Genomic DNA, 27994 nt, shown 5'->3' with positions numbered 1-27994 from the left:
ACGAGCGCGCCCGTTACGAGCGGCCGGCAACCATGATCACTTCCGGTAGGTCAGAGGGCAGCGGAAAGGAGCGGGGGGCGCCGGCGGGAGCTGGGCGCGCGGGCAGGGCCGCCGGGCCGGAGGTGGGGCCCGCCGCCTAGCCGGGCTGCCCGGCCGCGCTTCCGGGCGGCCGCGCCCCAGCATGCACGGCGACCGGATGTGCCGCCATCTTTAGGCTCCCTCTCTGCCGTGTATTGACAATAACAAGCCCCGGGCCGGGCCGTCCCCCCTCAGGGAGCGCGAGCAGGAGGCAGAGAGGGGGGAGGCGGGAGCCCGAGGAGAGCGGGCCGCGGGGGGAGAGCGGGCCGGGCGGCGGCGAGGGAGCGGGAGGCGTGTGGGGCCAGGGGCTGGAGCCGAGGCGTGAGGGAGCCGCGCTCAGCCCTCCCCGCTGCTGCTCGGCGGAGACGAGGCGGCCGGAGCAGGAGGGGAGCGGAAGGAGAAGCTGGGGGAGCGGGCAGCCGCGGGGAAATACTGGTGTTGGAGAGAAGAATTGAAAGAAACTAGTGGGTGGCGAGAGGCAGGAACGGAGACGCTCCGCTGAGAAAGGAGTGAAAGCAGAGACAAACTACGAGAAGAAACAAAGTAATAAAAGGGGAAGAGAGGAGATAAAGCTATTCCTCGGAGAAAGAAGAAAGCGAAGGAGAGGGAAATCGGAAGGACTCCACTGATGAAAGAGAGGAGTTGAAAGACACCCCCCCGAGAGACACCAAACAGACTGACTCTAAAACCCTCTCTCTCCGTCTTTGTCACACCACAAGGATTTGATGCCCCTCAGCCTGTTCACTTCTGTGTGTTCATGTTTCCCACAGGTTTCTCTTCCCCCAACCCCCCAGCTGCAGCCCAGGAGGTCAGACCTGCCACTGATGGTAATACCAGCAGCAGCTCCTCCTGCAAGAAGAGAAAGTTAAATAACAGCAGCAACAGCAATTCTGAAAGAGAAGAATTTGATTCCATTTCTTCCTGCGCCTCTTCTCCTTCCAAAAACACCTCCTCATCATCTTCCTCTGTCATCACCACCTCCTCGTGCTCCTCCTCAGGGGTTGCCTCCTCTAACCATCACCTCCAGAAGAAGCTGCGCTTTGAGGACTCCGTGGATTTTATTGGACTCGATGTGAAGATGGCTGAAGAGTCTTCTTCCTCCTCCTCTCCTGCTGCCTCTTCTCAACAGCAGCACCAACAACAGCTCAAAAATAAAAGCCTTTTAATTTCGTCAGTGGCTGTGGGGCACCATGCAAATGGCCTGACCAAAGCTGCCTCCTCTACTGTTTCCAGTTTCGCCAACAGTAAACCTGGCTCTGCTAAGAAATTAGTGATCAAGAACTTTAAAGGTAACAGGCCATAATTTGTCACAACCTATGGGGAGCTGACACTCAACTTTGTGTTTTGTTTTCAACGTGAAAACCGGTTGGCTTTCAAATAGCTCCAGGTTTTACAGGAAATGCTTTTCTGTGGTGAATGTTTCTTTACTTATGTAAAGGGGGAATAATGTTTTATGATGCATACTTGCCCAGTCATGTACACATCCTGAGCTACACTTCGCTGCTTGGGATTATTTTTCAGGCTCCTTTCACTCTGTCTGTTAAGAAGGCCTTAACTTGTACGTTAGATGAAAGGTTTTACTCCATAAGTGTGTAAATCGCCTTTCTTCAAACTTTCAACGTTTGATATCTCTTTTCTAGTAATCCTGATTCAGGGTTTAGCATATATTTTAGCCCAGTTTATGATAAGTCTTTGCACAGTATGCATTTTTTTAAATTGGGCCTGAATCTATATGACTTGCCTCTTTAAACTTGTCTGTTTATAGGTTAATCTGCCTGTGCTTAGTTTTAAATGTTGAAACTAAGGTGATTATCAGGCTATTATGACGGATTTCCTTTCTGGTTTCCCCACTTGCCTTTAAAGTAGGTAGTTCAGATTTTTGCTGAGTGTTTTCCTTGCAATATCCTTGCTGTTATTTTCATTGTTTAACTCTTTAATGTCTCTTCTCTGTTGTAACATACTCTCACTTTACAAGCTTACATTATTTCACAAATTCTCTCAAAAGATGTGTTTGAGATTCTCAAGTATTGTTACTAGAGACCAACTAAAGCAGAGAAATTAAACTTTGCTGCTGTGATGCTGCTTCATTTTTCTAGTAAACAGAAATACAAACAGCTGTAGGCAGAAAGCTAAGCTAAGATTCTAACCTTTTTTTTTTCCTTATAAAGATGGGGAAATCATGGGTCTTTCTTATTTCCTGCCTTTTGCTATTTTCTAAAACAGTCTGATAGCTTGCTTTCTTGGGTTGTTTTTCTTTTTTCCAGTGTGTTTGGGTTGGGAGGGATAAAACATACTACTGACATTAAAATTAATTTCTAAATACACAGTTGATACAAATGTTCTGTAGAGACATTGCAGAAGGCAAGGATTAGGATTATTTTAGCCACTGTAATGTTTTACAGCAATTTGTGATCACAGTGTAATTTTCTGCTTTACGGTCCTCCTAATTCTCAAAAATGTTCTCCACCCATCACGTCATCATAATTTAATTTGTCTGATTATTTTAAAATTTACACTTATGAGGCATGATAGTGAGAAATAAATGCTACTCTTCTGTTGCTTGTACACTGTTATCTTTAAGCAAAGTCAACTTTTCATGTTTAAAATATTTGTTAAATGTTATGGATTGCATGGTGCTGTGATCATCATTGCTTATGAATTGGTATTTGAATCACTTGCCTAAAAAGGATGTCTCAAGAATCTGCCAGCTTTGCTTTTTATTTACTCTCAGATGCTAAACTGAATAATAATCTTAAGATTATTGTCTTTATCTTAGTGTGATAGCAATAACATCCTTTACAACTTAAATAACTTCCTAAAATCCAGAATCTTCGTATTTACTGCTGAGTAGCATACTCACTAGTTGCTAGTGAAAATAGGCAAGTCTCACTTGTACTTAGTTGTCTCTCTAGATGCTTATGATACAGCTAATGTTGGGGTATGGCCTATATTGTAGGGAAATGCTTGGGAGGACAAAAAAATTACTTTTCTGTTTGTTATTTCTACAGAAATCATAAAGCTTTACAATTTGTTTTTTACCTTTAGATATGTAAAAGTCGATTTTTATAGAGTATAAACTCTGGGCCAGTTTCACCTGTTGGTGGCATGGATGTGCATATGACTTCCTCCCTAAATTTTCTCCTCCTTCCTTCTCCGGTTGGGAACGTGCTTATTAGAACAAACCTGTTCATTTTAGCTAGTTACTAAAACACACAGAACTTTAAAATAGTCCCGAGGATGTGATGTGGGGAATTTCTCTTAGCCTGTTGTAAATGCTTTAGTCTTGTTGAAGATGCTGCATAGCAGGGGCATCTCAAGAAAAGAGGCTGAAAAAAATAATGGAAAGAGTCAAATCTGCAAAGCTTTAGCTATTTGAACATTAGAAGAGGGCTTAACTCTAACAAATATCCACTGGCCAAACCCAAGAGAGACATAAATGGATTATTTTAAAATAGAAAGGTTTTCCTTGTGACCATAAAGCCTGTATTAGAATTACAGCATTTCCATGCATGTTTCTTGAGGGTTTCTTTCCAACTGTTAATACAGAGTAGAATTAATGAGCAGCAAATAAAATAAATAAGCTATACACAACTCTGTATCTTTTAATCCATCATCTTCGGCTTTTATGTTCACTTTCTTTTAGCTGTGCTGTCCTAGTAGTGAAGAAGAGTGTAATAAAGATGTAGATCATTCTTCCTGGTTTTTAGCCTTTTATCCCTTCTTGAGCTGCTTAGACACAGTATTGTGATTTTTATAAATCACACATACTGTTTGGGCTACAGATGCTGCAATGTCTATGTAAAGAGCAATGCTGAATTTTTACAATGCAGTACTGTTTCAAATGTAAATAAGATACTGCTTTTACACTAATGCTTTCTTTTCATGTGAGTATAAATTAAAATCTAGAGCACCAACCCATACCTCTTTCCTCTCAAAGCTACATTTTTCATTTCTGTAGAAGGTAAAATGTTCTGCTTTTTCTAAATACTTTCTCAAACTCTATATAATTTCTTTTAAAGATAAACCTAAATTGCCTGAAAACTACACAGATGAAACCTGGCAAAAACTGAAAGAAGCTGTAGAAGCTATCCAGAACAGTACTTCAATTAAGTATAATTTAGAGGAGCTCTATCAGGTAAGCGCTTTAAGTAAAAGCGGTGGGGTAGGGGTTTTTGTTTTGTTGTTGGATTATTATTTTTTTTTGCTTAAGCCACTTTTCATACGGCGGTAAGAATATGACGTTTTGCTTGATGGCTGCTTTTGTCATTGAAAAACTTTTCATCAAATAGTTTGTCTATTTTAAAATCATCAGTAAAAATTTCACAAGACCTAACATTGAATTTGGAAGTTTTTTTACTTGCCACAACATAATCTGAGGTATGGTTTCCCTTGCAACAGTTGACAAGAATTAAGTAAGGCAAGGAGTTGTATTCCCTTTACTGTTTTGAGGTTTATGGTGTGTAGCTGCTAAAGGAGAAATGTGAAATCCTAAAACGTTGGTGTTTAGGTAAGAAAAAGAGGATTTATATTAAAATATATTCCTTTTTCTAAAGACAGTCTCTGTTCATGATTGAGGATCATAAATAATTTAAAAACTGAAACTTTTTGACTTCTTAAAAGTAAATAGAATACCATTTTTCTTCATGAATCGTATTATTTTGGTTTGATTGTAATTTTTTTATCATTGAGCATTCTGTCTATTCTAACAACCGAGAATCAAAATTTATTCCCAGCAACAGCTCTGATTGTTTTGCCCTAAATGTTTTAGGAAGTGATCACACTTGAACTGCATTTCCTAACTTTTTTTATAAGCTCCACTTCTGCTTTTTCAGCTGAATGTGTTAGGAAGACTTTTCCCCCGCCTCACCTTTTCCCTACTGACATCGTGGCGCTTGCGGTTTTAGCGGCCTAGCAACAGTACTGCTTTAGCTAGGTGTTAAGAAGCACTTACACTTTTTACTCTACTTTTAAAGCCTTCATTACCTGGTTAGTTATTTCATTTGTTCCTCTGTGCGTATGTAGCCTTCTCTCCATCTGTTTTTAGTGTCTTTTCTTCCCCTGTCCTCCTCTTTTCAATAAAAGTTACATTTGGATATGACTGATTCCTGTGAAAAGTTGGAGAGAAAAATCCTGTTTGCGCTTGGGGACAGATTTAGGGAAGGATAAATCACCATTCCTCGTGCAACTAAGAACCTCATGGGCCAAGTTCCTCAGTCCAGTGCGTTTTTAAGCTCATTATAATCTTTTATAATGTTCAATTAATGTAAGAATAGCTTTTTTAACAGTTTGTTAGGATAATATATAGTATTGTTAAACTAAAAATAGTATTGTTACTTTTGCAAAATTTGGTGAAACTAGTAAGAAATTACAACCCACTGTATTGGCTGGTATTGTAAATTACTTACTCCAGACTGAAGAACAGAGCAAATAACTTGTTAATTAAATACTTGAAGGATATCCAAAATTGTTTAAAAATACAAAGTTCTATTGAAAGCCTTGTTTCTGCTTCACAGTTATCACTTAAATTTCTGCTCGCTTCTACTACAGGCTTAATTTAATGTTGTTTGTGCTCAGAAAACCAAAAATACACTTTTTTCTTTTAAATCTCAGTTTTAACATTGTAGTAACTTTTCAGTGAAATAGAGTGCAGTCAAGTATGAAATTTTTCTTTTTTTATAAATCTAAAAATAAATGTCTTCATTTAAAAATAGTAATAGGAATCACTAGTGTTTTTAAATGCTAACTAAACTAATGTCATTTCTGAACAGCTGCTTGGTAAATGGATCTGATGCCAAATATGCCTTGGCAGTCACCATTATCCAAGCATAGGGATTGCATAGGGATTTGCAGACCCCAACTGCAGAAGGGTCTGCAAAAGTTCTGCTGCCCACCTCAAAATAAGATGCTTCACTTTTTAATGGAGTTAAACTTCTTGAGTTTGGTTTAACTCTTGTCTGTGTTGGAAAATCCCACCGAGCAAACATTTTGAGGCTTGCTTTCTTTCTTTGTGGGACACTAGCTTTGTACTTGCTTTGTTCCTCCCTAGCAAGAGGAATGATACTTCTTTGAGAGGCTGAAGTGCTACAGAATTGAAAGCTTCTTGATTAGAATAATTTTCCTTAGATTAGTACCAGAAAACAGAGATTTAGATCTTTCATACCAGATCCCTAGTTAATTTTTTTAATCAATCATGGAGTTAAGTACTTCTGGGAAGTTCTGATTTTCTCTCATCAGAGCTGTGTTCAGTTCTTTTTCCTACTTTTCCCGAGCACGCAAACCCAGGTGTGGATGCTGCAATTAAAAAACAAAAACAAAACAAAAAAGATACAAACAAACAAACAAAAACACAAAAAACACCCCCAAACCAGAATATATGTTACACAAAGGAAATATGACGCTTTGCCTTCGGATGTTCTGACCGTGTTCAAGACACAGATTCCCTGATCAAAAAGCTTTATTCCACTAATTCAGACAAGATAATTTTGTGAACTACAGCCCCTAAAGTTGTTGGGAATTTTTGATACATTACAATTATTGTTGTATAACACCAGTAATTAAATTTGCCACCAGTAATTAAATTTGCAAAGTATAATATTGCAGTAGTGGTGTTATGCTCCACAGAGCAAATCTTAGTGAAAGGTTTTGTATGTGTGTGCTTAGAATGTTTAATCTCTTAAAAAGAAAAAAAAAAAGCCCATTGAGCAGAATTCACAAATTAAAATTAACTCATTTCTATGGATGTTTTCAGTGAAGATGCAGAAGTTTTACACTTGATTTTGAAACACTCAATACTAGCAGGCATGTTTAACATTCTGGAATTTCTGAGACAAATGCAAAAGCACAGCTTTATATGAACGCTACCTAAAAGTGTCTATTAATATAGGTTAACTTATTTCACTAAGAGTTAATGGTACGCATTTGTCCACCTACAGTGCAGAGGCTAATTCTTGTAAGGATTTGGAGCAGCGTGGTTAAATAGTACTTGTTTTGATAGCAGTTATGAAAATGTTGGTAGTTGAGGTGGATGAACTGACCAGAAGTACGGCTGGTGTCCTAGGCTGGTAGGTAGAAGAGAGACTAACTGTGGTTTTGCAGGTGACTAGCAAGTTCTATCTAAAACATTAATCTTCCCAGCTCTCGGTTGGCTTCTCCAAAGTAAGTGGAAGAAAAGAGGAAACCCATTTATAATACTTGCTGAAGGTCTACTCAGGCTCTTGAAGCTTAGTGTTTTGCAGTTCCCTTTCTCTTCTGAAATCAAAGCGGTGGTTATATCCTGTTTTGCTGCTGTTTCATTTAGAGCCTGAGCCTGTGGGTACAATAGAATAGAGTTTAGTGGTGTCCATAACCTACTCTGAACCGTGAACTGTAGAATGTTTTCCTATCACATCATTGTATTTGTTTGGGGTTTCTTAAGTGTTAAGGCTGATAATTGAATTTGTTGCTATTTCCAAATATGAAGAGATGTACACTTCAGTGATAATTCTGGCTTTCCTAATAATCATCATTCAGACCTGTTTTAGTCTTAATTGGCACACTCACTCTCTTGCTATACCTGTTCGTTTCTGACAGTAAGCTTATGCAGGTTTGGTTTTCTTTTTTTTTGTTGTTGTTGTGTGGGATGGTTTTGTTGTGGGGTTTTGTTTTTTGTGGTAAGTTGTTGGGGGTTTTTTTGTCTTAACTCCTCTATGTGCTAGAGCCAGTATTAGTGGTAGTGCACTTGCTGTAGAGAGTTGTTTACTGTTGATACTGAGAATGATTACTGTTGATATTCTGGGATAAATGGAGGAACTCCTTGTTTAGCTCTTTTGATTGGTGCTGTGCTTTTAGTGGCAGCTGCTTACTGTTTGCTGATGGCTTCTATTTGGGCTGTTGGGAAGTATTCTGGGGGACTTCAGTGTAACGGAGTAGATCTGCTCTGTATACTTCTGAACTACGCTGTCCCTGCAGGGTTGTTGCCTGCGGTTGCTGGGGAACAAACTTGATCTTCCAGTCCTTTTTTTCCCTATGAGTTGGTTGTACTGGCAACTGAAGTATTTTTCCATTTAAAAAAACAACAACAAAATAGAGTCTTTTTTTTTTTTTTAAATCATATATCCCTCTCCTCTCTAGCTTCTACAGATGTTTTAGAGAATAATCACATACCGTGTCTTTCAACATTCCACAAAGAGTTAAAGTTGCTCAGTTGCTTTCCAAATCTGGGCAATTGGTATAAATTTTGGAAAAGTCTTGAGTTACACTTATGGCTTAAGAATGGTTGTTTGCTTGATGAGTCTCAAAGACATGTCCCCACTAAACTTGTTTTTGCTTCTCGCTGTGAAGCACAGTGACAATTCTTGATTGTGATATAGATATAGATACCATAATACTTGATTATAATCTACAAATCTGAGATTTGTCACTGTAAACATCTGGAATGTAATCATACTACTAAAAATTGTTCAGGATTAACAACTTATTTAGGCAAGGGGTGGATGGATGGATGGAGAGAGAGAGTTATAAAAAATATGTATGTACTTTTAGGGATGAGGGAAGCTTAAAGAAAGGACTGCAAAAGGAAATAACACTAGCAGTGCTTTTCTACTAATATTAGTGTGACTTGCAGAGCACAGCAGTTAATAAAATTAAGACCTTAAGTGTCTGCTTTGAAGTATGAAACCCAGCAAGCTGCTGGAACATATTAAACTAACATCCTTGTTCTCAGAGATGCAAGTCCTGCAGTTCCTTCTGAGATATTGGTACTCCAACTGAAATTAATAAACTGTAAGCTGTTCAGGGCATGGCCTTTCTTTGTTTCTTATTACCATTATAGTGCCATATATAGTGCCATGTTTCTCTGGTGTTTTGCATGCAGCTGTTAACTATGTTACAATTAAAAGCTGGTAGATTATTGAGTGACAAGCAGAAGAATTCCACGTTTGGTTTTGGGTTTTTTTCCCCCCTTTCCTTGTAAAACCACATATAAGAATATAAACAGATTTCTTAGTATCTGTTTCTCTTTACTTCAGGCTGTTGAAAATCTCTGCTCCTACAAGATTTCTGCAAACTTGTACAAACAATTGAGACAGATCTGTGAAGACCACATTAAAGCACAAATTCACCAATTCAGAGAATATCCTTTTTTTAGCTGTTGACAAACCAAAATGTTTTTACCTGCTACTATGTGGTGATGAATTTCTTTGACTATTTCATGACACTAGGCCGTGGTAATCCGAATTCCTAGTTTTTGGATAATTGGGTCTGTTTTCATTTTTTGTGGGACCTCAGAGAACACTACCAGTTCCTTTATGTCTGTAACTATTTGAAAAGTTTGTGAAAAAGTTTCATTGGTATTTATGAAACACTTTGACATCTTAGAAAAGCTCATACTAGACTTGCAGCAAGGCTTTAAAAAGGCTGTATTGGCTGTATCACTTCAGGCTTTTATATATCCTGAACTTGCCATGCTCAGGTAAACAGAAAAGTCTTCCAACAAGTAGTTCTTGTTTTCTTTTTGAAAAGTGCTAGTGGTCTGGCAGCATACAATGTTAGTGGTTCTGAGGATGAAAATGTTTTATTTTCAAAAGTTTTGAGTTGCATAAGATCAAGAACCTGTTAAGTGGATATTAATTAGTACCAGAACTATGCGGTCATCTGAATACAAGTTAAATTTCAAGGACAAAATTTATCTCTTGAGGTTATCTCTTAACATGAGCTGAAATTATAGTATCTGTGTAGTGGTGGGCTCTTACATGTATTATGGATTGTTGGTTTTTGACGTGTGGGGATATGTATGTTTGTTACACTCCCCAGGGATGGGGGATTAGACAAACATTCAAAAGTATTTAAATCCTTTTTTTTAAGTTACTCAAATCATTTTGATGTCTCATTATTAACGCAAGGACCTTCGTTAAAAATAAACATATTGCAAGAAGTGGTTCTTTTTGGGAGTAGGTGAGTTTGTTGTGCTCTCTGTTAATTGTCTTTAAAAACAATAATAATGCTGGTTCATTTCATTGCTAACACTACCTATTAATCACAATTTTCTTAATGATTTCTTCATGGATTCATTGGATAGTGTCCTTTTTCTAAAGAAAATAGATAAATGTTGGCAAGATCACTGCAGACAAATGGTAAGTTTTTTATCTTTTTAAAGAAAACCAATTGCCTAGTCAGCCTATGTTTTGCTTAACTTTGTTCCTTTACAAACACACTGTGCTTCTGAAATGTTGTCTTAAATTTATATAAGGCTTGTTCATGAAACACAACTGTATATAGTTTATTAGAAATCGAGCCTTAAACATACTTGTCTGTAGTATGTTTCTTGACACATTGATCTGATCTTGGACACACACACCCCCGACTCCTAACTGTTGCTTCTATGCAAACCTTTCCCATTTTATACATATTATAAAAGGAGCTATTCTTTTATACAGAAAGATGCGAAATGTCGCATTGATCATCTCGCTGAGATTGGCACAATATTTTAAACAAATCAACACTGTCTAAGAAAGCACTGCCTGAAAACAGTCAGTGGGATTTTTTGTTGTTGTTGTTGTTGAGCATAATTTGTGTTGCTCTTCAATTTCAAGAGTAAAATGATTGTGGCTTTTTTATTCCTTCTCATAACAGATTATGATTAGAAGTATCTTTTTGTTCTTGGATCGAACTTACGTACTTCAGAATTCAATGCTGCCATCTATTTGGTAAGGGCACAAAGAATAAAATTATTGGGGGATATATTTAAATTATCGCATATATCTTGCTGTTTTTCAGGGTTTTTTAATATAAACTTTATAGTCACCTGTAAATTAGATGGTGAATGCATACATGCTTGTTGCAAAGGGAGATTTCACTTCTATTTGCCATGAATTACAGGATTCTTGTAGAATAGCTGTGGTACTAAATTTCAGCTAGGTAGATAGCAACCTCCGGTTTGCACAGTTAAAACAACTGAAGTGCGAGGGTTTGGGTTGTCCAGTTACTGGCTTTAACATGCATAGCATTCAAAGTATTTTTGAAGGAAAAAATAACCTAAAATAAAAGCAAGTTACTCTCTTTTGGACTTCAACCTCCATGCCCCCCCTTACCCCCCAATATTTTAATAATCAGCAAATGCCCTACAGTGCCTTTGGCAATACCTGAATTACTTTGCCAGATTGAAGGAGTGGTGCATGGATTGTCCGGCTTTTCCTAAAAGTGTCCAGACCCACAGTTTCTATTCACGGAAGATTTTAACTCTGCCCAAAGCAGAAGTCCTTGTCTTTCACATCACTGAGTTCTTCCAAGCTCTGCCTAAGAATTAGAGATTAGAAAGTGATGGACAAAAAAGAATATTGTCCAACAGCTTAACTGTGGAATTGGGACCTGGGATGACATTATCCTTTTCTCGTGAAGGCTGCTGTTCATTCAATTTCCATTATCCTGCCCACCAAATGAAAAATAAAGATGCTGCGAAAGTTAGGTGGTTATTTAAGAAAAAATAGGTGCTTTGGTCTTTAAAATCTGTAGCTTACTACAGATGCTTTGTCATGGTTTATTTTAGTGTTTATGTGTTTGTTCATCTTGAGTGATTTGGAGGCAGAGGAATGAGGAATTTGAAGAAAGCTGGTATTTATTGGCCTCTCTATTTGATCTAGACCAAATTTTATTAATACAGAATACTTGGAGTTGATTCTTATGCAATTAATTGAACAGTCTTTATTTTCTTTTTAGGGATATGGGGCTAGAATTGTTCAGAACTCATATAATCAGTGATCAGAAGGTTCAGAACAAAACTATTGATGGCATTCTTCTGCTGATTGAGAGGGAAAGAAATGGTGAGGCTATTGATAGGAGTTTACTGCGAAGCCTTCTAAGCATGCTTTCTGACCTGCAGGTGAGTAAACTTGTTTCACCTTTAAACCAATAGGCAGCTCAGATACTTACTTAGTGCTCAGTGAGCTTTACCCTGCATTGCTGTCATGTTGTTTCCCTAGATTTATCAAGACTCTTTCGAACATAGATTCTTGGAAGAGACTAACCGCCTATATGCAGCAGAGGGACAGAGGCTTATGCAGGAACGAGAGGTATTTTGAATGTTTAACAATATTTGTTATGCCTAATGACAAAGCATTTGTCACGGAGAGGAACTATTCTGCTGCCTTAGCCAGCGTACAGGGCAATAATGTGACCTTTATGTTTTATAGTACTCCGAAAAAGCAAATTCACATGCACTTGCCTTCAGTCACAGTGCTAATGATTTTTGCTTAAAACTGGAGCTGTTGCTGCTGTCAGCCCAGTGTTGTCTTTTTCGACCTCTTGATTTTAATTTTTTTTAACATGCAAAACTACTCTGGCATTTTCAGGTTCCAGAATATCTTCACCATGTCAACAAGCGCTTGGAAGAAGAAGCAGACAGGATAATCACTTATTTAGATCAGAGCACACAGTAAGTGCAATCTCTCTTTGCTTGGTATTGTTAGCTGTTTGGCTCTTCATCTGTTGAGGGCCATCTAATAGCTACAATTTATTTCAGTTATTGACTGACTGTCAAATGCTTCTCACTTCCCACAATTCCTTGTTTACAATGAAGCACTGTCTTGGCTCACATAGCTAACACCCTTTTCTTCTAAGCCACTAGTTACTTTGACATAAACGCTGTTGGGCATTTGGTTGGAGAAAAATAGGCTGCCACCCCGAGTCCAAACGTGTCTTTCTCGCTGAAATACAATTAATCAGCTCTCGTCCTACCTGAAAAAGATAGGAGCCAGGATAGAGAATTCTCAAGCTAAAGGCTCTGAATATTTACATAAAAATATTTGCATATTCTTTATGGAGTCTGGGAAATTATTGACTAATGTCACTCTTCAATCTTTTCTACTTAGAGGCAGGATTTCCTCAAATACAATCAAGTGGAGGTCATGACTGGTAGGATAGGAGAAATGTTCTCCTAACATAAAGCCACAGCTGTTATGTCTCAGAGAAAATGTAGGTCACTAATGTAACAAAACTCTTCAAGCAAGAGGTAGCAACTTCTTAAAGAGCCGGTACAGAGGATCTCTCTGAGAGGAAGGTGTTCTATTGGTACCGTCATACATTTTTATTCCCTTCCTCCTTCAGCTGTTAAAAACATTTAGCTTGTTTAGTGGCTTCCTTCTTCTACACCGTTATTAGTGGCCAAATCCCTATTTTGTTTTAATACCTCTTGACTTGTGAGGTGTGTTTTTTCCCAAGACACAAATCTCCTCCCTCAATACAGAAGAAGGTATGTTCTTTGTCAGACTTTTGCCCAAATTCTTCACTGATGGAATCATTGTACAGCTCCCTAGAGGTCATGTACAACAGGCTTACTGTGTGAATTAAATCCTTAGTCAGCAAACAGAAAAAGAGATTGCTTACTGGGGAGGAAAAAGGATAAATATGTGTATAATCATTTTAGGTCCTTGGCCACAGATAATTAGAGCACTCCCAATGACAAGTGTAGTTAACTTAATCTCAAAAAAAGGATTTTAAACTGTCAATAATGGAAAAAGGAAAAGTAATTCTAAACGTTTTTTCTATAGGAAGCCACTAATTGCTACTGTAGAAAAGCAACTTCTAGGTGAACATTTAACAGCCATTCTTCAGAAAGGTAATCTGTCTTCTTTATAGAAATGTTTCTAATTACTGCTTCGGGGCTTTCAATTCCTGTGCTGAAAAAGAAAGGGACCAATTCAGGTGCTGGGGGAGGACACAAGCTACATCATTCTTTAATGCCCTTTGCTACTCAGCTCATGAAATAGCATTGACCATTTTGCAAGAGGGCAAGCACCATCTCCTTGTCCGAGGTAAGGAGACACAGTGCTGTCTTCAGATACACAGCAAAGCAAAAGGAAGACTAGAAAGGGACTCGAGTTCAGTGTGTTAAATAGCACTTTGAAGACTCAAGAGGAAAAGGAGTAGCCTTCGAATTATGGCTGTACCAGAAGCGGGAAACACTGATTGCTTGCTGCTCACAAAAAGCAGCTTGTTTTAAAAATTTAGTACAATTTGAGCAATGAAGTACGTTGCTTCAGTTCTGCAGTAGTCTCTGTGGAGTCAGTGACCCTCTGTTGCTCTGAGGGATAGTCTGGAAATAAATATGGGTACAGCAAGAGTTGAATAACAAAAGAAAATGATCAAGTCCTTACTAGACAGATTCTGGATTAAACAGGTATGTGAGCATCTTCCTGCACATCTGTAACAGACTATTGAGAGGAGTATCAAGTTTGCAATATTTACCTGTCTGCTTTCTTAAATCTTGCTGTGGAGCATCAGGCCTTCTCTGTCAAAAAGTTAAAAAGTGAAAGGTGAAGATATTTCTTGAAGCTGCTTGCCTTCAAACATCTGTAAAATTTATTTTACAGCTGGAATTAAGACTCAGAGCTCTGTCTTGCCAAGGAACCTTTCCTACAGATCACTAGAGCATAAACTTTTCAAATCTTTAGGGAATAGTAAAGCAGAAGTAAGCAAAGGTGTTGTGATAAGTATGCTATGTAAAGTACATGTAATCTGAGATATCCACTGCAATAACAAGGTTTCAAAGGTTTGAGCCAGTTCAGATAGCTATTCCGTGTTTCGCTGTTAAATTAGGTAGCTTAAAAAAAACCAAACAAACACACCCCAAAACAAAAAAAAAAACCACCACTACTTGCTTGATAAAAATACTATCTTTGAAGAGGTCCCTTACTGTAATAATATGCTGCGCTTTCTTTGGATTACTCTGGTTTTAATTTCTATCGAAATTCTCTCATTTGCAGGTTTAAACCACCTTCTTGATGAAAACCGAATTCAAGACCTGTCTCTTCTTTATCAGTTGTTCAGTCGTGTGAGGGGTGGGGTACAAGTTCTCTTGCAACACTGGATTGAGTACATAAAGGTACTGTTCCTAGAACTCTGGAACAGATACCACTATTGTATCGATGCGGTTTTTACATGGATAACTGAGTCATCTCTATAAACTATTGCATTTTTTTTAAGAATTAAAGACTACTTGCTTATAGATACATATTTAATAGGCAGCTTTTGAAACTGAACTGGGAAAAGTACAGTAACTGTTCTAGCCCTATTGAAGAAAATATTGAATGTTCAGTTGAATTATTGAACTCCAAACAAATTTGGAGTCTTTATCTTGCTTGTAGTTAGTTGTGGGGGACAACTATATTTCTCCAATAGACATTTTAGTAATGGCGGAACGTTTCTGTCTTCTCCCTGCTAAAACTCCTTGTGGGAATAAGCTTAAGTTACCAACCAATTGAAGTTCAAAAAGCACTTGAATATCACTAAGATGTTTCGTCATATTACTCACTGAAAATGTTGTCACAGAAAGTATGGTTGTTGTGGAGGAAGGCTTTGTAAGGGTATAGTAGTACTGTTAAATAAAATTGAGTTTAGTGGGAGCTTTCCCTGTGTAAAACCTGAGGATATAGACGTTTTAAAAGCATGTGTTAATTTTGTGATGCTTAAGTTTATTTCTTCAGACAAAAGTTCTGTATCTGTTCACTTATTCATAGATTTGTTATTTCTTCAGACAAAAGTTCTGTATCTGTTCACTTATTCATAGATTTGTTTTGAATCAACATACAAGGTCTAGGAATGATTATGTAGTAAATACTTCAGAATGCTATTACTTCCATTGTGTTAGTGGAACTAATATGAATAGCAGAAACAAGACATTACAAAGATAACTTAGGCTTTTAGAAGTCTTGTCATTTAAATTCATTACTCAGGCTAATTGAAAGATATGTTTTATTTTCCAGGCATTTGGTAGCACCATAGTAATTAATCCAGAAAAAGATAAAACCATGGTCCAAGAACTACTTGATTTTAAAGACAAAGTTGACCATATTATTGATGTTTGCTTTCTCAAGAATGAGAAGTTTGTAAATGCCATGAAAGAAGCCTTTGAAACATTCATTAACAAAAGACCAAATAAGCCAGCTGAACTCATAGGTATTTTTCTTCAGTTTCTTCCCATGTGAGAATTTGGGTGGGGGCCAAGAGGGAATTGCTGATGCAGCTTACAGATGGGATATGATGGAATTGTGTGTTAAAAAACATTACACACAATGTATTGCCAAACTGAGGATCTACTGTGCCGCCTTATGCAAGTGAATTATTTGATAGGATAGCATTAAACATTAAGAACAAGGTCTGTTCATCAGTTTACTGGCTAGCCTATAGAAAAGTGAAGAACATTAGAACTTAGGCATTCCAGCAATTGACTGGTATCCCGATGTGAGAATACTGCTAGTAATTTGACTTTTTTGGCAGCTTACATAACTGTGCCACCAACGCGTGCACAGAGCTATTAGAGGCTCTACATAGATATCTATGTTTTAATATATAAAAGCAAGAGAGGTGAGGATGCGCTGTACCTCTCATGTTATGGGGACAGACAGAGCCTCTGTAGTTTGAAAAGAACGTTGTTTACGGATTTGTGCATGACAAGCCTGGCGCTCTGCACTTTTGAATACCTTAATCATTTTTACTTTGACTTTTTACTTTGAGATCATAATATGGACCAGGATTTTTTACATACACAAAAATCTTTTTTAACTTTATGTATGCTAATAAAGTTAAGATGCAGTAATTGCTTATCTGAATAAAAAAAAGAGATTAGGCTCTAATGTTTTTATATTTTCATAGAGGATATAAGTTATATCAAGCTAGCTGTGAGGAAACTGATTTGAAGGTAATTTCAGGATCCTTCACATTTCCAAAGGATTTCACAATATTAGATTTTTTTTTTAAAAATTAAATTATTGTTTCATGTGATACTAAGTATATGCTAAACTTTTTGTTCCTCAACACTCTTTTAGCTAAATACGTAGATTCAAAGCTTCGTGCAGGCAACAAAGAAGCTACTGATGAAGAACTTGAAAAAATGCTGGATAAAATTATGATCATATTTAGATTCATATATGGTAAGTATTGGTTTCTTGCAGGGATACAGTTCTTTAATCAGTAACATGAAGGTCCTTGGAAATAATTTTTGCAGTCTGTCTGCATTTTCAAGTGTTCGTTGTCTGTAGATGCAGTTTGCTGGTGTAGTGCTGTTTAACTTGTTTGCGTGTTAAAATGTCGATAACAAGACCTGACTCAAAATCTGTGGAAATCTTAATGGGAAGGCCCTTGTTAGTTTTACTGAGCTTTGAATTGGGCCTCTTGTAGGTAATGTTTGTGTAAAACAAACAATGATTTGTGATCACTGTCAAATCTCACCTCTTACAGGAAAAGATGTCTTCGAGGCCTTTTATAAAAAAGATCTAGCGAAGAGACTATTAGTTGGGAAGAGTGCATCAGTAGATGCTGAAAAATCTATGCTATCCAAACTCAAGCATGGTAAATATCTGTCTGTCTAGCTATCAGCTTGCTTGCTTTCTTTTAAAAATAGTAATTTAAACAGGCCTTGCCAGAAGTGCTGTTTGTATTTCCCCTTTACGTGAAGGCAAAAACCTCATGTGCAAGTGTTGAATGACTGGTGGGTTTTGAGGAGACTCATTTGCTTTTAGTTTCGTAATCATAGCAGCAGTAGCCCAAAAACATGAGCTTAAAGTGCATGGCATATCTTGGCCTGTGGGAGAGTTGAGGTTCCCTGCTGAATACATCAGCGATGTGCTCAGAACTTGAAGGATGACTTCTGCTTGTTACTCATTCCGTGTAAGGTCTGAAACGTGAAGCTGCCAGCTAGCAGTCTTCTAGTCTGGTCTTCATTGTTTCATAGGATGGACTCTTCGAGTGGTAAGAGTAAGATATGTAGAACTTGATCTTGTTCTGCCATCAAGAGACAGTTTGGCAGGCAGCTGATAGGGATTAGAATTGTTGTCTGAGTGACAGGTTGCCGGTGGAGTCCTAGGATGTATAGTCATGTCCACGTGGAAAAACAATTGGGTTGCAAAATAGCTGCCACGTTAAAACATTTTCCCCCTTATTGTTTATAACCTTATTCTGTATCTTAATTAGAATCCAGGTCTTTATGTAAGAACATATGCTGAAATAGGTCATCTTGCTTCAAAGTACATTCTGATATTTAGAGTAACTACTCTGTGGTTTTGGAAATAAACAAGATTAATTTTTAAGATTTAAATTTTCTCTTTTATAGAATGTGGAGCTGCTTTCACCAGCAAACTTGAAGGAATGTTTAAAGATATGGAGCTTTCAAAAGATATAATGATACAATTTAAACAGGTACTGTGGGAAAGCCTGCCATGGCTCCTTCATTTACTTGCTTTTTGAATGAGTTATTCTCAGAAAGCCTAATAAGGGGGTGCAGGATGACTTCAGTTGTGAATATTTCTATTGTAATTAAGTTAAACTCCTTTTGAATTATTCCAGTTGTCTCTAACGTTCTTTTACTACAGAGAAAAGAACTTCGTAGGTGATTGCTTTCAAAAGGAGTGGACAAAAGCCCAACTGGGAAAACAGTCTCTACTGAAAATCAGTCGGAATCTATCTCTTAATTCTGTACTGTCTGTGCTTTTGAAAATTTTACTGAATTTATTAATTGTTTTCCTGAACAACAAAGCAAAAAACCTGAAACAAGAAGCTTCCTGAAGAAAATAGAAAAAAAAAACCACCCGCAGTAATAAAAGAATAATTGTAAACTTACAAAACATTTTAACACCAGTTATAAAACATTTTTCATACCGCTATGTTCTGATGGACTGGCCCATTAGTGCTGGCATTAGTTTTGACAATTAGTTCTGGCAGTTCTGTAATGTTTTGATTGCAAGCAAATTTTAACATTCCTTCCTCCATTCACATGTAATTAGGTACATCTTCACATCAGCCTGCTAAAACACTTCTTTTGCTGTTTTCTTCCTGTATGGAAGTGCCTTTAGAACTTCAGAAAAGTGCTTTTTCTTACCCTAATTTTCTTGTATATAACTCGCAGTTTATATAGCGAAGACATCATAAGGTCACTTGTCTGTGCTCTCATAATGCCTGAGTTCTACCTGAAATATGTTTAATAAACATTGCTTTATTTCAGTTTACTTTGTTTCTTTCTGCAGTATATGCAAAATCAGAATGTACCTGGCAACATTGAACTAACAGTGAATATTCTGACTATGGGTTATTGGCCAACCTACGTGCCTATGGAGGTCCATTTGCCCCCAGAGGTAATGAATATAGATGTATCTTACCAAGTATCAGCCTATCAGTAATGCATCTTGATATCAGCTGCAACTTGGTTTTAAATATGCATATAATCTCTAGAAAGAAATGCAGAAGTGTCTTTTTTTAAATAAAGTTTGTTTTCTTCTCTTGCAATTCCCTTCATCTTTCTAAGCCTTTATTTAAGGCTTATTTAATTGTGGAGGAGGGAAAGATGCTTTTAAAGTAGAAATTGTGGTTTAGTGTTTTGGGTTTCCTTTTTTTTAGATGGTAAAACTGCAGGAGATTTTCAAGACCTTTTATTTAGGAAAACACAGTGGTAGGAAACTTCAGTGGCAGTCAACACTAGGACACTGTGTACTAAAAGCAGAATTTAAAGAGGTGAGTGTATTGTTTCTCTTATTCTTGTTGCTTTGCCGATTCCAAGTCTGGGTTGTACCTTAGGGATATAGTGGGAAGCTTTTTTGTGCTCTGATGGAAAACTTAGCACAGTTTTTGCAATGACTTTTAACTTTTGAACTCTTGCTATCGTTTCCAGAGTTAGTAGTTTCTGAAATAGATGTATTAAGGTTTAAGAAGATGTATCTGATTTCTCTATCAGTGGAAAAAAAAACCAACTTTGTTGGTTATTGCTTGGGGAAAATATCCAGTGGGTTTAGTTCCATATTAAAAATGGCACTAATTTTTATACTGGGGAGAAAAAAAAGGGGGCCATGTTCCATAGATGACCTTACTTCATCTGACAGCATAAAGCATCTTTACGGTAAGCTTTTCACTACTGAAATAAAGAGAAGTTTTGGATTGAACAAGAACACAACCGTTTTTAAAGGGTTTCCAGTTATTCCCCTTCAGTATTTCTTCATGGGCACAAACATATTTCAAGAAAATTTCTCTTGGAATAGGAATGCTTACCAGTTCTATTTTTCAGAAAAATGTTAATGGTAAAAAAAAAAAGTATTATCAAACTTGGTTATTTCAAAGATTCTATAGTCCCTGATACAGTGTTTCTTAAACTGTTTGTGTTACACTTTGACTTAAAGGTCTTTCAAATTGTAATTTTAAGCACTCAGTGCTTTGAGATTTGTCTTGAGTAAGTTGATGCATATCTTGGGTCAGTTTTGTCACTGGATATGATAGTTTAACCTTCTGACCTCTAGTTTATTCTGCATTTCACAGTAAACACAAGGTGACCAGTAACTTTTGTTATTTTATTCATTTGGGAATACGGAAGAATAATCGCATCCTTTAAGTGAAATAATTGACATACAAGAGTGACTTGTTTCCCCACCCCCACCAAAAAAACAGCCTAGTGACGTCTGTTAATTTCCCTTGTGACAGGGCAAAAAAGAACTTCAGGTCTCCTTGTTCCAGACACTGGTGCTGCTCATGTTTAATGAAGGAGAGGAGTTCAGTTTAGAGGAGATAAAGCAAGCCACTGGGATAGGTTGGTATTGAAAACAGCTGACTATTTCCAAGTGTTCTTCCTGAAAAAAACCTAAACAACTTGTTTCTGCTTTAGAGGACGGAGAGCTGAGAAGGACACTTCAGTCTCTGGCTTGTGGCAAAGCCAGAGTACTGACTAAAAGCCCCAAAGGCAAAGATGTGGAAGACGGTGATAAATTCACATGTAATGATGATTTCAGACATAAGCTCTTCAGGATAAAGATCAACCAAATTCAGATGAAAGAAACGGTATATTCTTTTTAATCCTCTGGGGTTTAGATCCTTAGGTTAAGTATCTTGTTGCCTGCCCATTCACAATATTTTTTCCTCTCAGTTGTAACGTACATACTGATACCTTCATGAAAGTTACACGGATAATTTGGATGATCGGACATACCTAACAATGCAGACACTAATGTGTTCTTTTATACTAACTTAGACACTAGTGATGCTATATGTCTCTAAATAAGGTTGTTTAAGAGAAGTTCCAATTAGTGAATGTTCTTTTTACCCTTGGTCATTCCCTGGAGCTTTACTGAATGGTTTGTGAACATAGAAACAAGTTCACAGTGAATTTTCCCTAACAGCCATCCAATGTAAAATGTGTGCAAAGATTTTAGTGCCTTGTGCAAGTGTTTTTTTTAATGATCAGTTTTCATGTTTGCAAAGGATTTATGTCAAATATTTGACAACACACATATTACTGTCTTATACCGAGAATTGTCTTAGAGATATGAAGAATTGTTTTGACACTTCCAGTGTTCTCTTTAAAACTTTTCTAAATGGATCCTTCAGGTAGAGGAACAGGCAAGCACTACAGAGAGAGTATTTCAGGACCGGCAATACCAGATTGACGCTGCAATTGTACGAATCATGAAAATGCGCAAGACGCTGAGTCATAACCTGCTTGTGTCAGAGGTCTACAACCAGCTTAAATTCCCAGTAAAGGTGTAGTACTGATTTTTCTTCTTCTAAAACTTTATTACTTCTTTTTATATTCCCTGGCCTGTCCTTAGTTAAACAGTGCTTCTGTCTAAAACATACTTCATCTTACTCTTAGGAAGGACAAATACTCACTTTCAGGAATTTTTAAAGTGCCAATTGCATTAATTTATCTGAATAGTACCTCAGGCTTTCAGTAAGTTAATAAAACCTATTACCAAAGTCTTTCAGAACCAGAGTCTGTTAGCAGTAACTGTGAAGCTAGCTCTCCTTGTACGCTGCTGTTCTTGCATTTAAATGTTCTGGCAATGCATTCTTGGGGACAAGGGGAAAATGATTCAGATATGTAATGCAGAATTGGTTTTGATTCTTAATTTGGTTGATACTTTTTAATAAATTAGTAACCAATAACTACAGTGCTTTTTCCAGACAGATTATATTGGTTAATACATATATACACACACGCACATATATATATATATATGGAATGAAGATTAGATATTGGTGAATGTCTCAAAGCTAAAGAAGCCCACAGCTGCAATATAAAATGGAATAGCTTAGTTATTGTGTACAAATGGAAATGGATTTTCAAATAGACAGTGATGCATCTGTTTGAGTTCAAATATATAGTGCTTTCTATCAATGGAAATATAAAATAAAAGATACTGCCATCTCATTCTGTTTTAAGTTCCTGCAGGCCTGTAAGTATTGAATAAACTGCAGTTGGGCTTTGCAGGGTTATAACAGCTTATTTAAATGCTTTTCCTCACTCTTTATTATGAGGCATTTTTATGAAGTCCTTCGCCCAGCAAAATCATAGGGCATCCAAACTGTTGCAAAACATGCATTCATGTCAAGATAAAATGAAACTTGTACCAATCTTTTACCAGGTAAAAGTCAGAAATAGAAACATTTTGGTACATAATGCATGAATTGCAGTTCTTTGAATAGAGTTCGGTTTGAACAGCAGCAGATATCTTTCCCTCCTGTAAAAAGTCTATGCTTAGCTGCAGGTGACAAGCTAATTTTGTAACTTTCTCTTCAATCAGTTATACATTGCAGACTTTAGAAGCTTTGATGCTTTAAGAGATTTTTTTTTTTTAAACAGTGATTTCTGTTTCCTCAGCCATCTTAAACAATATGGATATTTGCCTTAAGTAAAAGGAAGAACTGAGAAACATTGACTGCAAAGTAATAATGCTGACATCTGCTTTATTTTACAGCCTGCTGACCTTAAGAAGAGAATAGAATCCTTAATTGACAGGGACTACATGGAAAGAGATAAAGAAAACCCAAATCAGTACAACTATATTGCATAAACATATGTTGGCCTTTGTTTTACTGCACACTTGGTGTCATACACAGTTGCCAGTGGATAAACTAGCCCGTTGATCCCGTTAATTGACTTTTTATACTACCGATGATTGAATGAAAGCAGTGTAATGGAAAAGTATAGTAGAGTGGACTTCTTTCAGTGGTTAACATGCCCATTTAAAGAGTACTATTTACATTTTAAGAAGAATGCTGTTGAACTCTTTGCATGTTATTTAGTAAGATGTGCAGAAAGCTGAAAGAGAGTACCTGGTCTTTGTGATTCCATTTGTCTCTGGGTCTGAAGAGGAGTCCCTTGATATATGACAGATGTCTTTCACACCTTTAAATGGAAACAGAAGGTTAATTAATATAAAAAATAGCCTTTAAAATGCTTAAACTGCATGCAAACTTTTAATTTACTGTACAGAATGCGTTTCAGTTAGTAACATACCATTGGTTTGGTTGATGCCCACACTTGGATTTTTCCCTTGAGGGGGGGAAAATGGGGAATACGCCAAGCTATGCTTATTGCTGATCTAATGGAAAATATTCTTGGTCTCAATTAAGACGAAATGGTACCAATATAAAGCGATGTATAAAGTTTGCAGTGTGGGCATATATACTGTATATACAAACGCCATTCTTAAATAACTGCTACAACAAAACAAGTTCAGATTAGATTTATATGGCTTGCCTATAAGACTTAGTGTTCACCTTTGGGAATTTTAAGTATAAAACAGCCATAATGGAAAAGTGACAGTTTTTACTAGTCATGGGTAGGAGGCCTTCACCTCTTGGCAGCAATACTCTAGAAAAGAGAATCTATATACAGATACTTATGAAAAGCCACACTGTTCTTGTGGTAAAGCTGTAAGAACAAAAATCACAAATGGATTTTAATACTTGTTTTGCTTTGCAACATTCTAAACTTGAACTAACCTCAAGGTTTAGACAGGGCAGCTCTTCTAAAACTGCCCTGCTTTGGATTGCTTTAACTTAAAGCTTTAAGAACTCAGCCCTAGATGTGGCAGGCCTCCTAGAACCCAGAAGCCTACCTCTCATATAGAAAGTTAAGTATTGCTACAAGGCATCTAAAATATTTTTTCTTAGATGACCGGAGAGCATTCTTTGCATCTTTATAAGACATGGGAGAAAAAGTCACTTGAATGTAGAGCTTTGTTTCAACAAAATGCATTTTTTTATTGCTATAGCAGCATGTGCAGGAATATATGGAAAAAAAAAAGTGTCAGCAGAAAAGGTAACTCCTCCACATAACAGTTCTTCCTTACCCAACCAGGCTTTAGACCTACGATCAGCTGTGTTGCAGAGCACCATGAAAAACCTCATCCTCTTTCAGGCACTGATAGTCCTGGGGAATACCAGATACTTCTTGAAAGCAAGATGTTACTTTTGTTTAATGGCAGCGTAACTTAGCTCTCTATGATCTGTAACTTCTATCACTGTGATCCCAGATTCAGGGGCGTGCATGTGCGAGAAAGGGAGAGTGTGTGTATGTGTGTATTTTGTGTCTGACATATCCCATCCTTACTGCTTTTTTCATCTACTGTTTAATTCCATGTTTTCTCCAGCTGTGTTTTCTCTCAAGTTTTTATATGCAGTCCTCAGCTGACAGATGAAGCAGATGTGTTTTGTTTTTTTTCTCCTACTAAATTATTTGCTGTTGCCCTCTACTAATTGTCATACAGCTCTTTGTTATCTGCAGAAAATTTACCTTATCTTTTGACACTATTGCAGCATAACCACTGGTAGACATCCAGGACCACCCTTGCCTCTGTAAGAAAAATACTAACAGTAGAGTTATCTGGTAAGAAACTTGAAGACTGCTCCTGCAAATCTTTAAGTATTAGTTCAAATAGAGATCCACTGGGGAGGAAAGAATGCCCCCCCAAAAAAACCTTCTGTATTTTGCATCAATGTTTCTTTTTCTTGTATGTGTTTTGTATCTTTAGCCAATAAAAGATTCCTTTTAAAAAGGTGTTTTGGAGAAGGAGCATAAAACTGAACTCTTTGGGAGACAGGAGATGATGAATATCAGTATTGAACTGGTTCCATTCAGTCTGTTGTAGCATATAAATCTAACACCACTACATGTTTAAAATACCTATTCTGGTAAAATCCTCCCTCATTGAGACAAGTGTGTTGCATTCAGTCAAACTAGCCAGAAAGGTCTGAAGGTTTATTTAATTTTTATCCCATCCATTTCAGTAACTTAAATGCAGAAAATATTATATAGAAAATGTCCTCAAATGTTATCCATCAGACTTCCACGATCTGAGGCAGACCCTAAGGGGCAATCTAGTTAAAGCAACCCAAAGAATGGACTCTGAGAACCCTGGGTAGGCTGAGAGAGGGGGTGAGAGAGGGGAGGGGAGAAGGCTGCTTCTCCTTCTTGTATCTTCATGGGTTTTCCCCCAGAACTTGTTCATCTCTCTGCTAAGGTCTCACTCATTCCTGGTTAATGACAAAGCTGCAGCCAAGATTTATCGTCCAGCCGTACGACTCTGCAACTTCTTGCTGGGATCATGTGCCTGCCTATTGAGCCATATATATCTCTGTAAGAAAAAAAAGTGGGCTTGGACCACAACTCATCTGGCTATAACACAGCTTGTCTGTTTGGCCACGCATTTTTAATCTTGACTCTTGCATGCAGTTTATAGCACCTTGTTCATAAGAAATTGCAGTTTATTCTTAGAAATATATATTTTAGGTTTTTTAATCTTTATACCCATAAATGGACTATTTTTTTGTCTTGGCTGGTTTAAAAAGTGACCATTTTGTTTAAATGCTGTAATTGCAAATGTGTTGTAAACGTTGTTTTGTTCTATAGTTTACACAAAGGTGCCAAAGTAAATAGTTAATAAAAAAAACAAACCCTAGCAAATTGTTAAGTTGCTTTAGCTGTTCTTCATATTTTGGTCTCTGCTGGTTTTTTTTTATGTCAGTCTTTCATTTTTTCTTAGACATATCATTTGCCCTAATGCTTTCTTTAAAAAAAAAAAAGGCGCATCTAAAGAAATGTTCAAATACCACTTTTTTAGTGATTTCATATAGTAGGAAGAGTATTTTCTTTGAAACGTTACACTAAAATTGTAAGAGTACAGCAGCATTCAAAAATGTAATATACTTTTTGTATAACAGTTCTTCAGAGTATGTCTGGAGTGGGGGGAAAAAACTAACCCTGTTACTTTTCAGAAGCCTCTTCACTCGGCTACCAGAATATAAAATTGTGCTTTTTCACTGCATCAAGAAGTTATAGTTTATGCAGACTTGCAAACAGGGCATGTATCACCATTGCATCCTTTGATGCAAAAAGCAGCAAAACCTTTTTTATGTTTCATAAGTCTGATATGGGTACAGAGAGTCTTTCTTAAGTTGGTAAATAATGTAAATACATGTCCTTTCAGAGAGTGAGTCTGTTATCTAGGTATTTTGTGTCATTTAATAAATATTAAACAGTTTTGTGTTGATAAACTCGTGTGTGTAAAATGCCTTCTTACTTAAAGTTCTGTATGTTGGGCTTACTAATGTTTGTGGCTTCTTTAAATTCTTTAGCTTGTGCTTTGATAGCAAAATACCTGTTTGCTACTTAAATATAATTAGTTCCTTCTTCATTCGGTCATTAAAATCCCTTGAGTTTTCTAAGTGGCTTCCATTCCTGAATTTTTTTGTTTTTTACTAAGTCTTATATAAGGTTATTGGAGGGGAAGGAAATAAGCATCCTCGGAAACTCTGAATTGGGATTAGAATGTGTAGGTGTGCCAGAAATGGTACAAAAATACCAAAGGTGGTGGCTTGTTGCTAGTAGAGGCAGCTACTCTCCTGCTGTACTATTATTCCTTGTCTCCCAGTACAGTTAGTAATTTTTTTAATGGTTCTGGTAGAATTACTGAAGCGCAAAGGACAGGGCTGGACAGGGAACTTGCTTCTGTAATTGATAATGTCCAGCTGGGCCATTTCTTAATTTTTCTTCAGTCATTTGGAACCCCTGGACTAAATCTGAGCAGAATTCATCAGGAGTATCTTCAGCCCAGCCTTTCCTGGTGCAGGTGCTCTGAGGACTTAGTGGAGAGGGGAGGTGGAGTGTTTTAATTTTACTTTCTGAGCTCTGGCGGGGGTGGTTTGGAAACATGGATAGCTGTAGCAAAGCAAGCGCTGATCCTCCAAACTGGTCTCTTGACGGCTTGCATGTCCTGCAGGGAGGCTGACCTTGCACAGTGCTGCTGTAATCACAAAATGTTCTAGTACATGGTGGTTTTAAATAAGTATGGTAAATGTCTTCCACTAATACTGCTCAGGTGCTTTCCTCCACTATTGCAGCTTGGAGACATCTAAATGCAAAGGGATGGGTTTTCCACTAACAATTTCTCCTTAAAGAGGATGTTTTCTACTTCCTGCTTTCTCTACAATCCTACAGAATCTTCTTGTTAAAGAAAAAAAGTCCTACCGAAGCAGATGGATATTTGGAGATTGATAGATCTTCTACCTACTCTGAGAAAAATAGCAGAGAGCGATAAATACTTTTCATTTCTGTTACTGTATGAAGTGCCATATATTTTCTTCTGATTTTGAGAGAAACTGGTGCCAAATCAAATTCAAGACAGTAGCTTTGTATTTATCTTTTTTTTTTTTTCCCCTTGAAGAGGCAAGGGCTTGTGGACATACTGTGGTATTTAGAAAACTAACACCTCAAAACTTACTTGAGGGGTTGAGAGACATTGGCCTTTGTGCAGTGGGTATCTTGTAAAATGCGGAGTTAACTGGGAAGAGGAGCAATGGGTGCTGATCAACCTACAATGGAGCAGGTTTTTCTTCTGGTTAAGTAACTGCTTCCTAATACAAGGTCATCTTTAAAATGACTCGTCTTGCTGCTGCTTATGGGAAATAAGCATTAGGATATAAACAAAAGAAGAAAAGTAACTTTCAAAGTTAATTTTCAAAAATCGGTAAGACGTTGCAGCACCATAAACCAACCCCTTTACTTAAGCTTAGGAACAGTAGTTCACATCCAGCAAATACTAAATTTTTATTGATTGTTAAGGATTTATGCACGCCAGCCACCCTAACAGGGTCTGACCCGAGCATCCTCCTGAGAATGCCAAGTCTG

The 27994-nt window shown here is 37.3% G+C and overlaps 1 protein-coding gene across 1 annotated transcript; it reads left to right on the top strand.

Annotated features, from left to right (window-relative positions):
• The first annotated feature begins 508 nt into the window (after nucleotides 1-508).
• CUL4B (cullin 4B) lies at nucleotides 509-26465 on the top strand. The gene is made up of 20 exons (XM_009817765.2): nucleotides 509-1367; nucleotides 4098-4213; nucleotides 9084-9187; nucleotides 10118-10187; nucleotides 10687-10760; nucleotides 11770-11932; nucleotides 12033-12122; nucleotides 12402-12484; nucleotides 13599-13666; nucleotides 14814-14932; nucleotides 15813-16005; nucleotides 16875-16979; nucleotides 17287-17397; nucleotides 18158-18243; nucleotides 19068-19175; nucleotides 19438-19551; nucleotides 20509-20614; nucleotides 20690-20862; nucleotides 21409-21561; nucleotides 22779-26465. The coding sequence occupies exons 1-20, from the start codon at nucleotides 836-838 to the stop codon at nucleotides 22872-22874; spliced, it is 2664 nt and encodes an 887-aa protein (XP_009816067.1). The 5' UTR covers nucleotides 509-835; the 3' UTR covers nucleotides 22875-26465.
• The last annotated feature ends 1529 nt before the right edge of the window (nucleotides 26466-27994 follow it).

Source organism: Gavia stellata, chromosome 14, assembly GCF_030936135.1.
Source record: "Gavia stellata isolate bGavSte3 chromosome 14, bGavSte3.hap2, whole genome shotgun sequence".
In the NCBI taxonomy this organism is placed as follows: Eukaryota; Metazoa; Chordata; class Aves; order Gaviiformes; family Gaviidae; genus Gavia; species Gavia stellata.
Note: the sequence above shows the minus strand (reverse complement) of the source record. Positions and strands in the feature narration are given on the sequence as shown.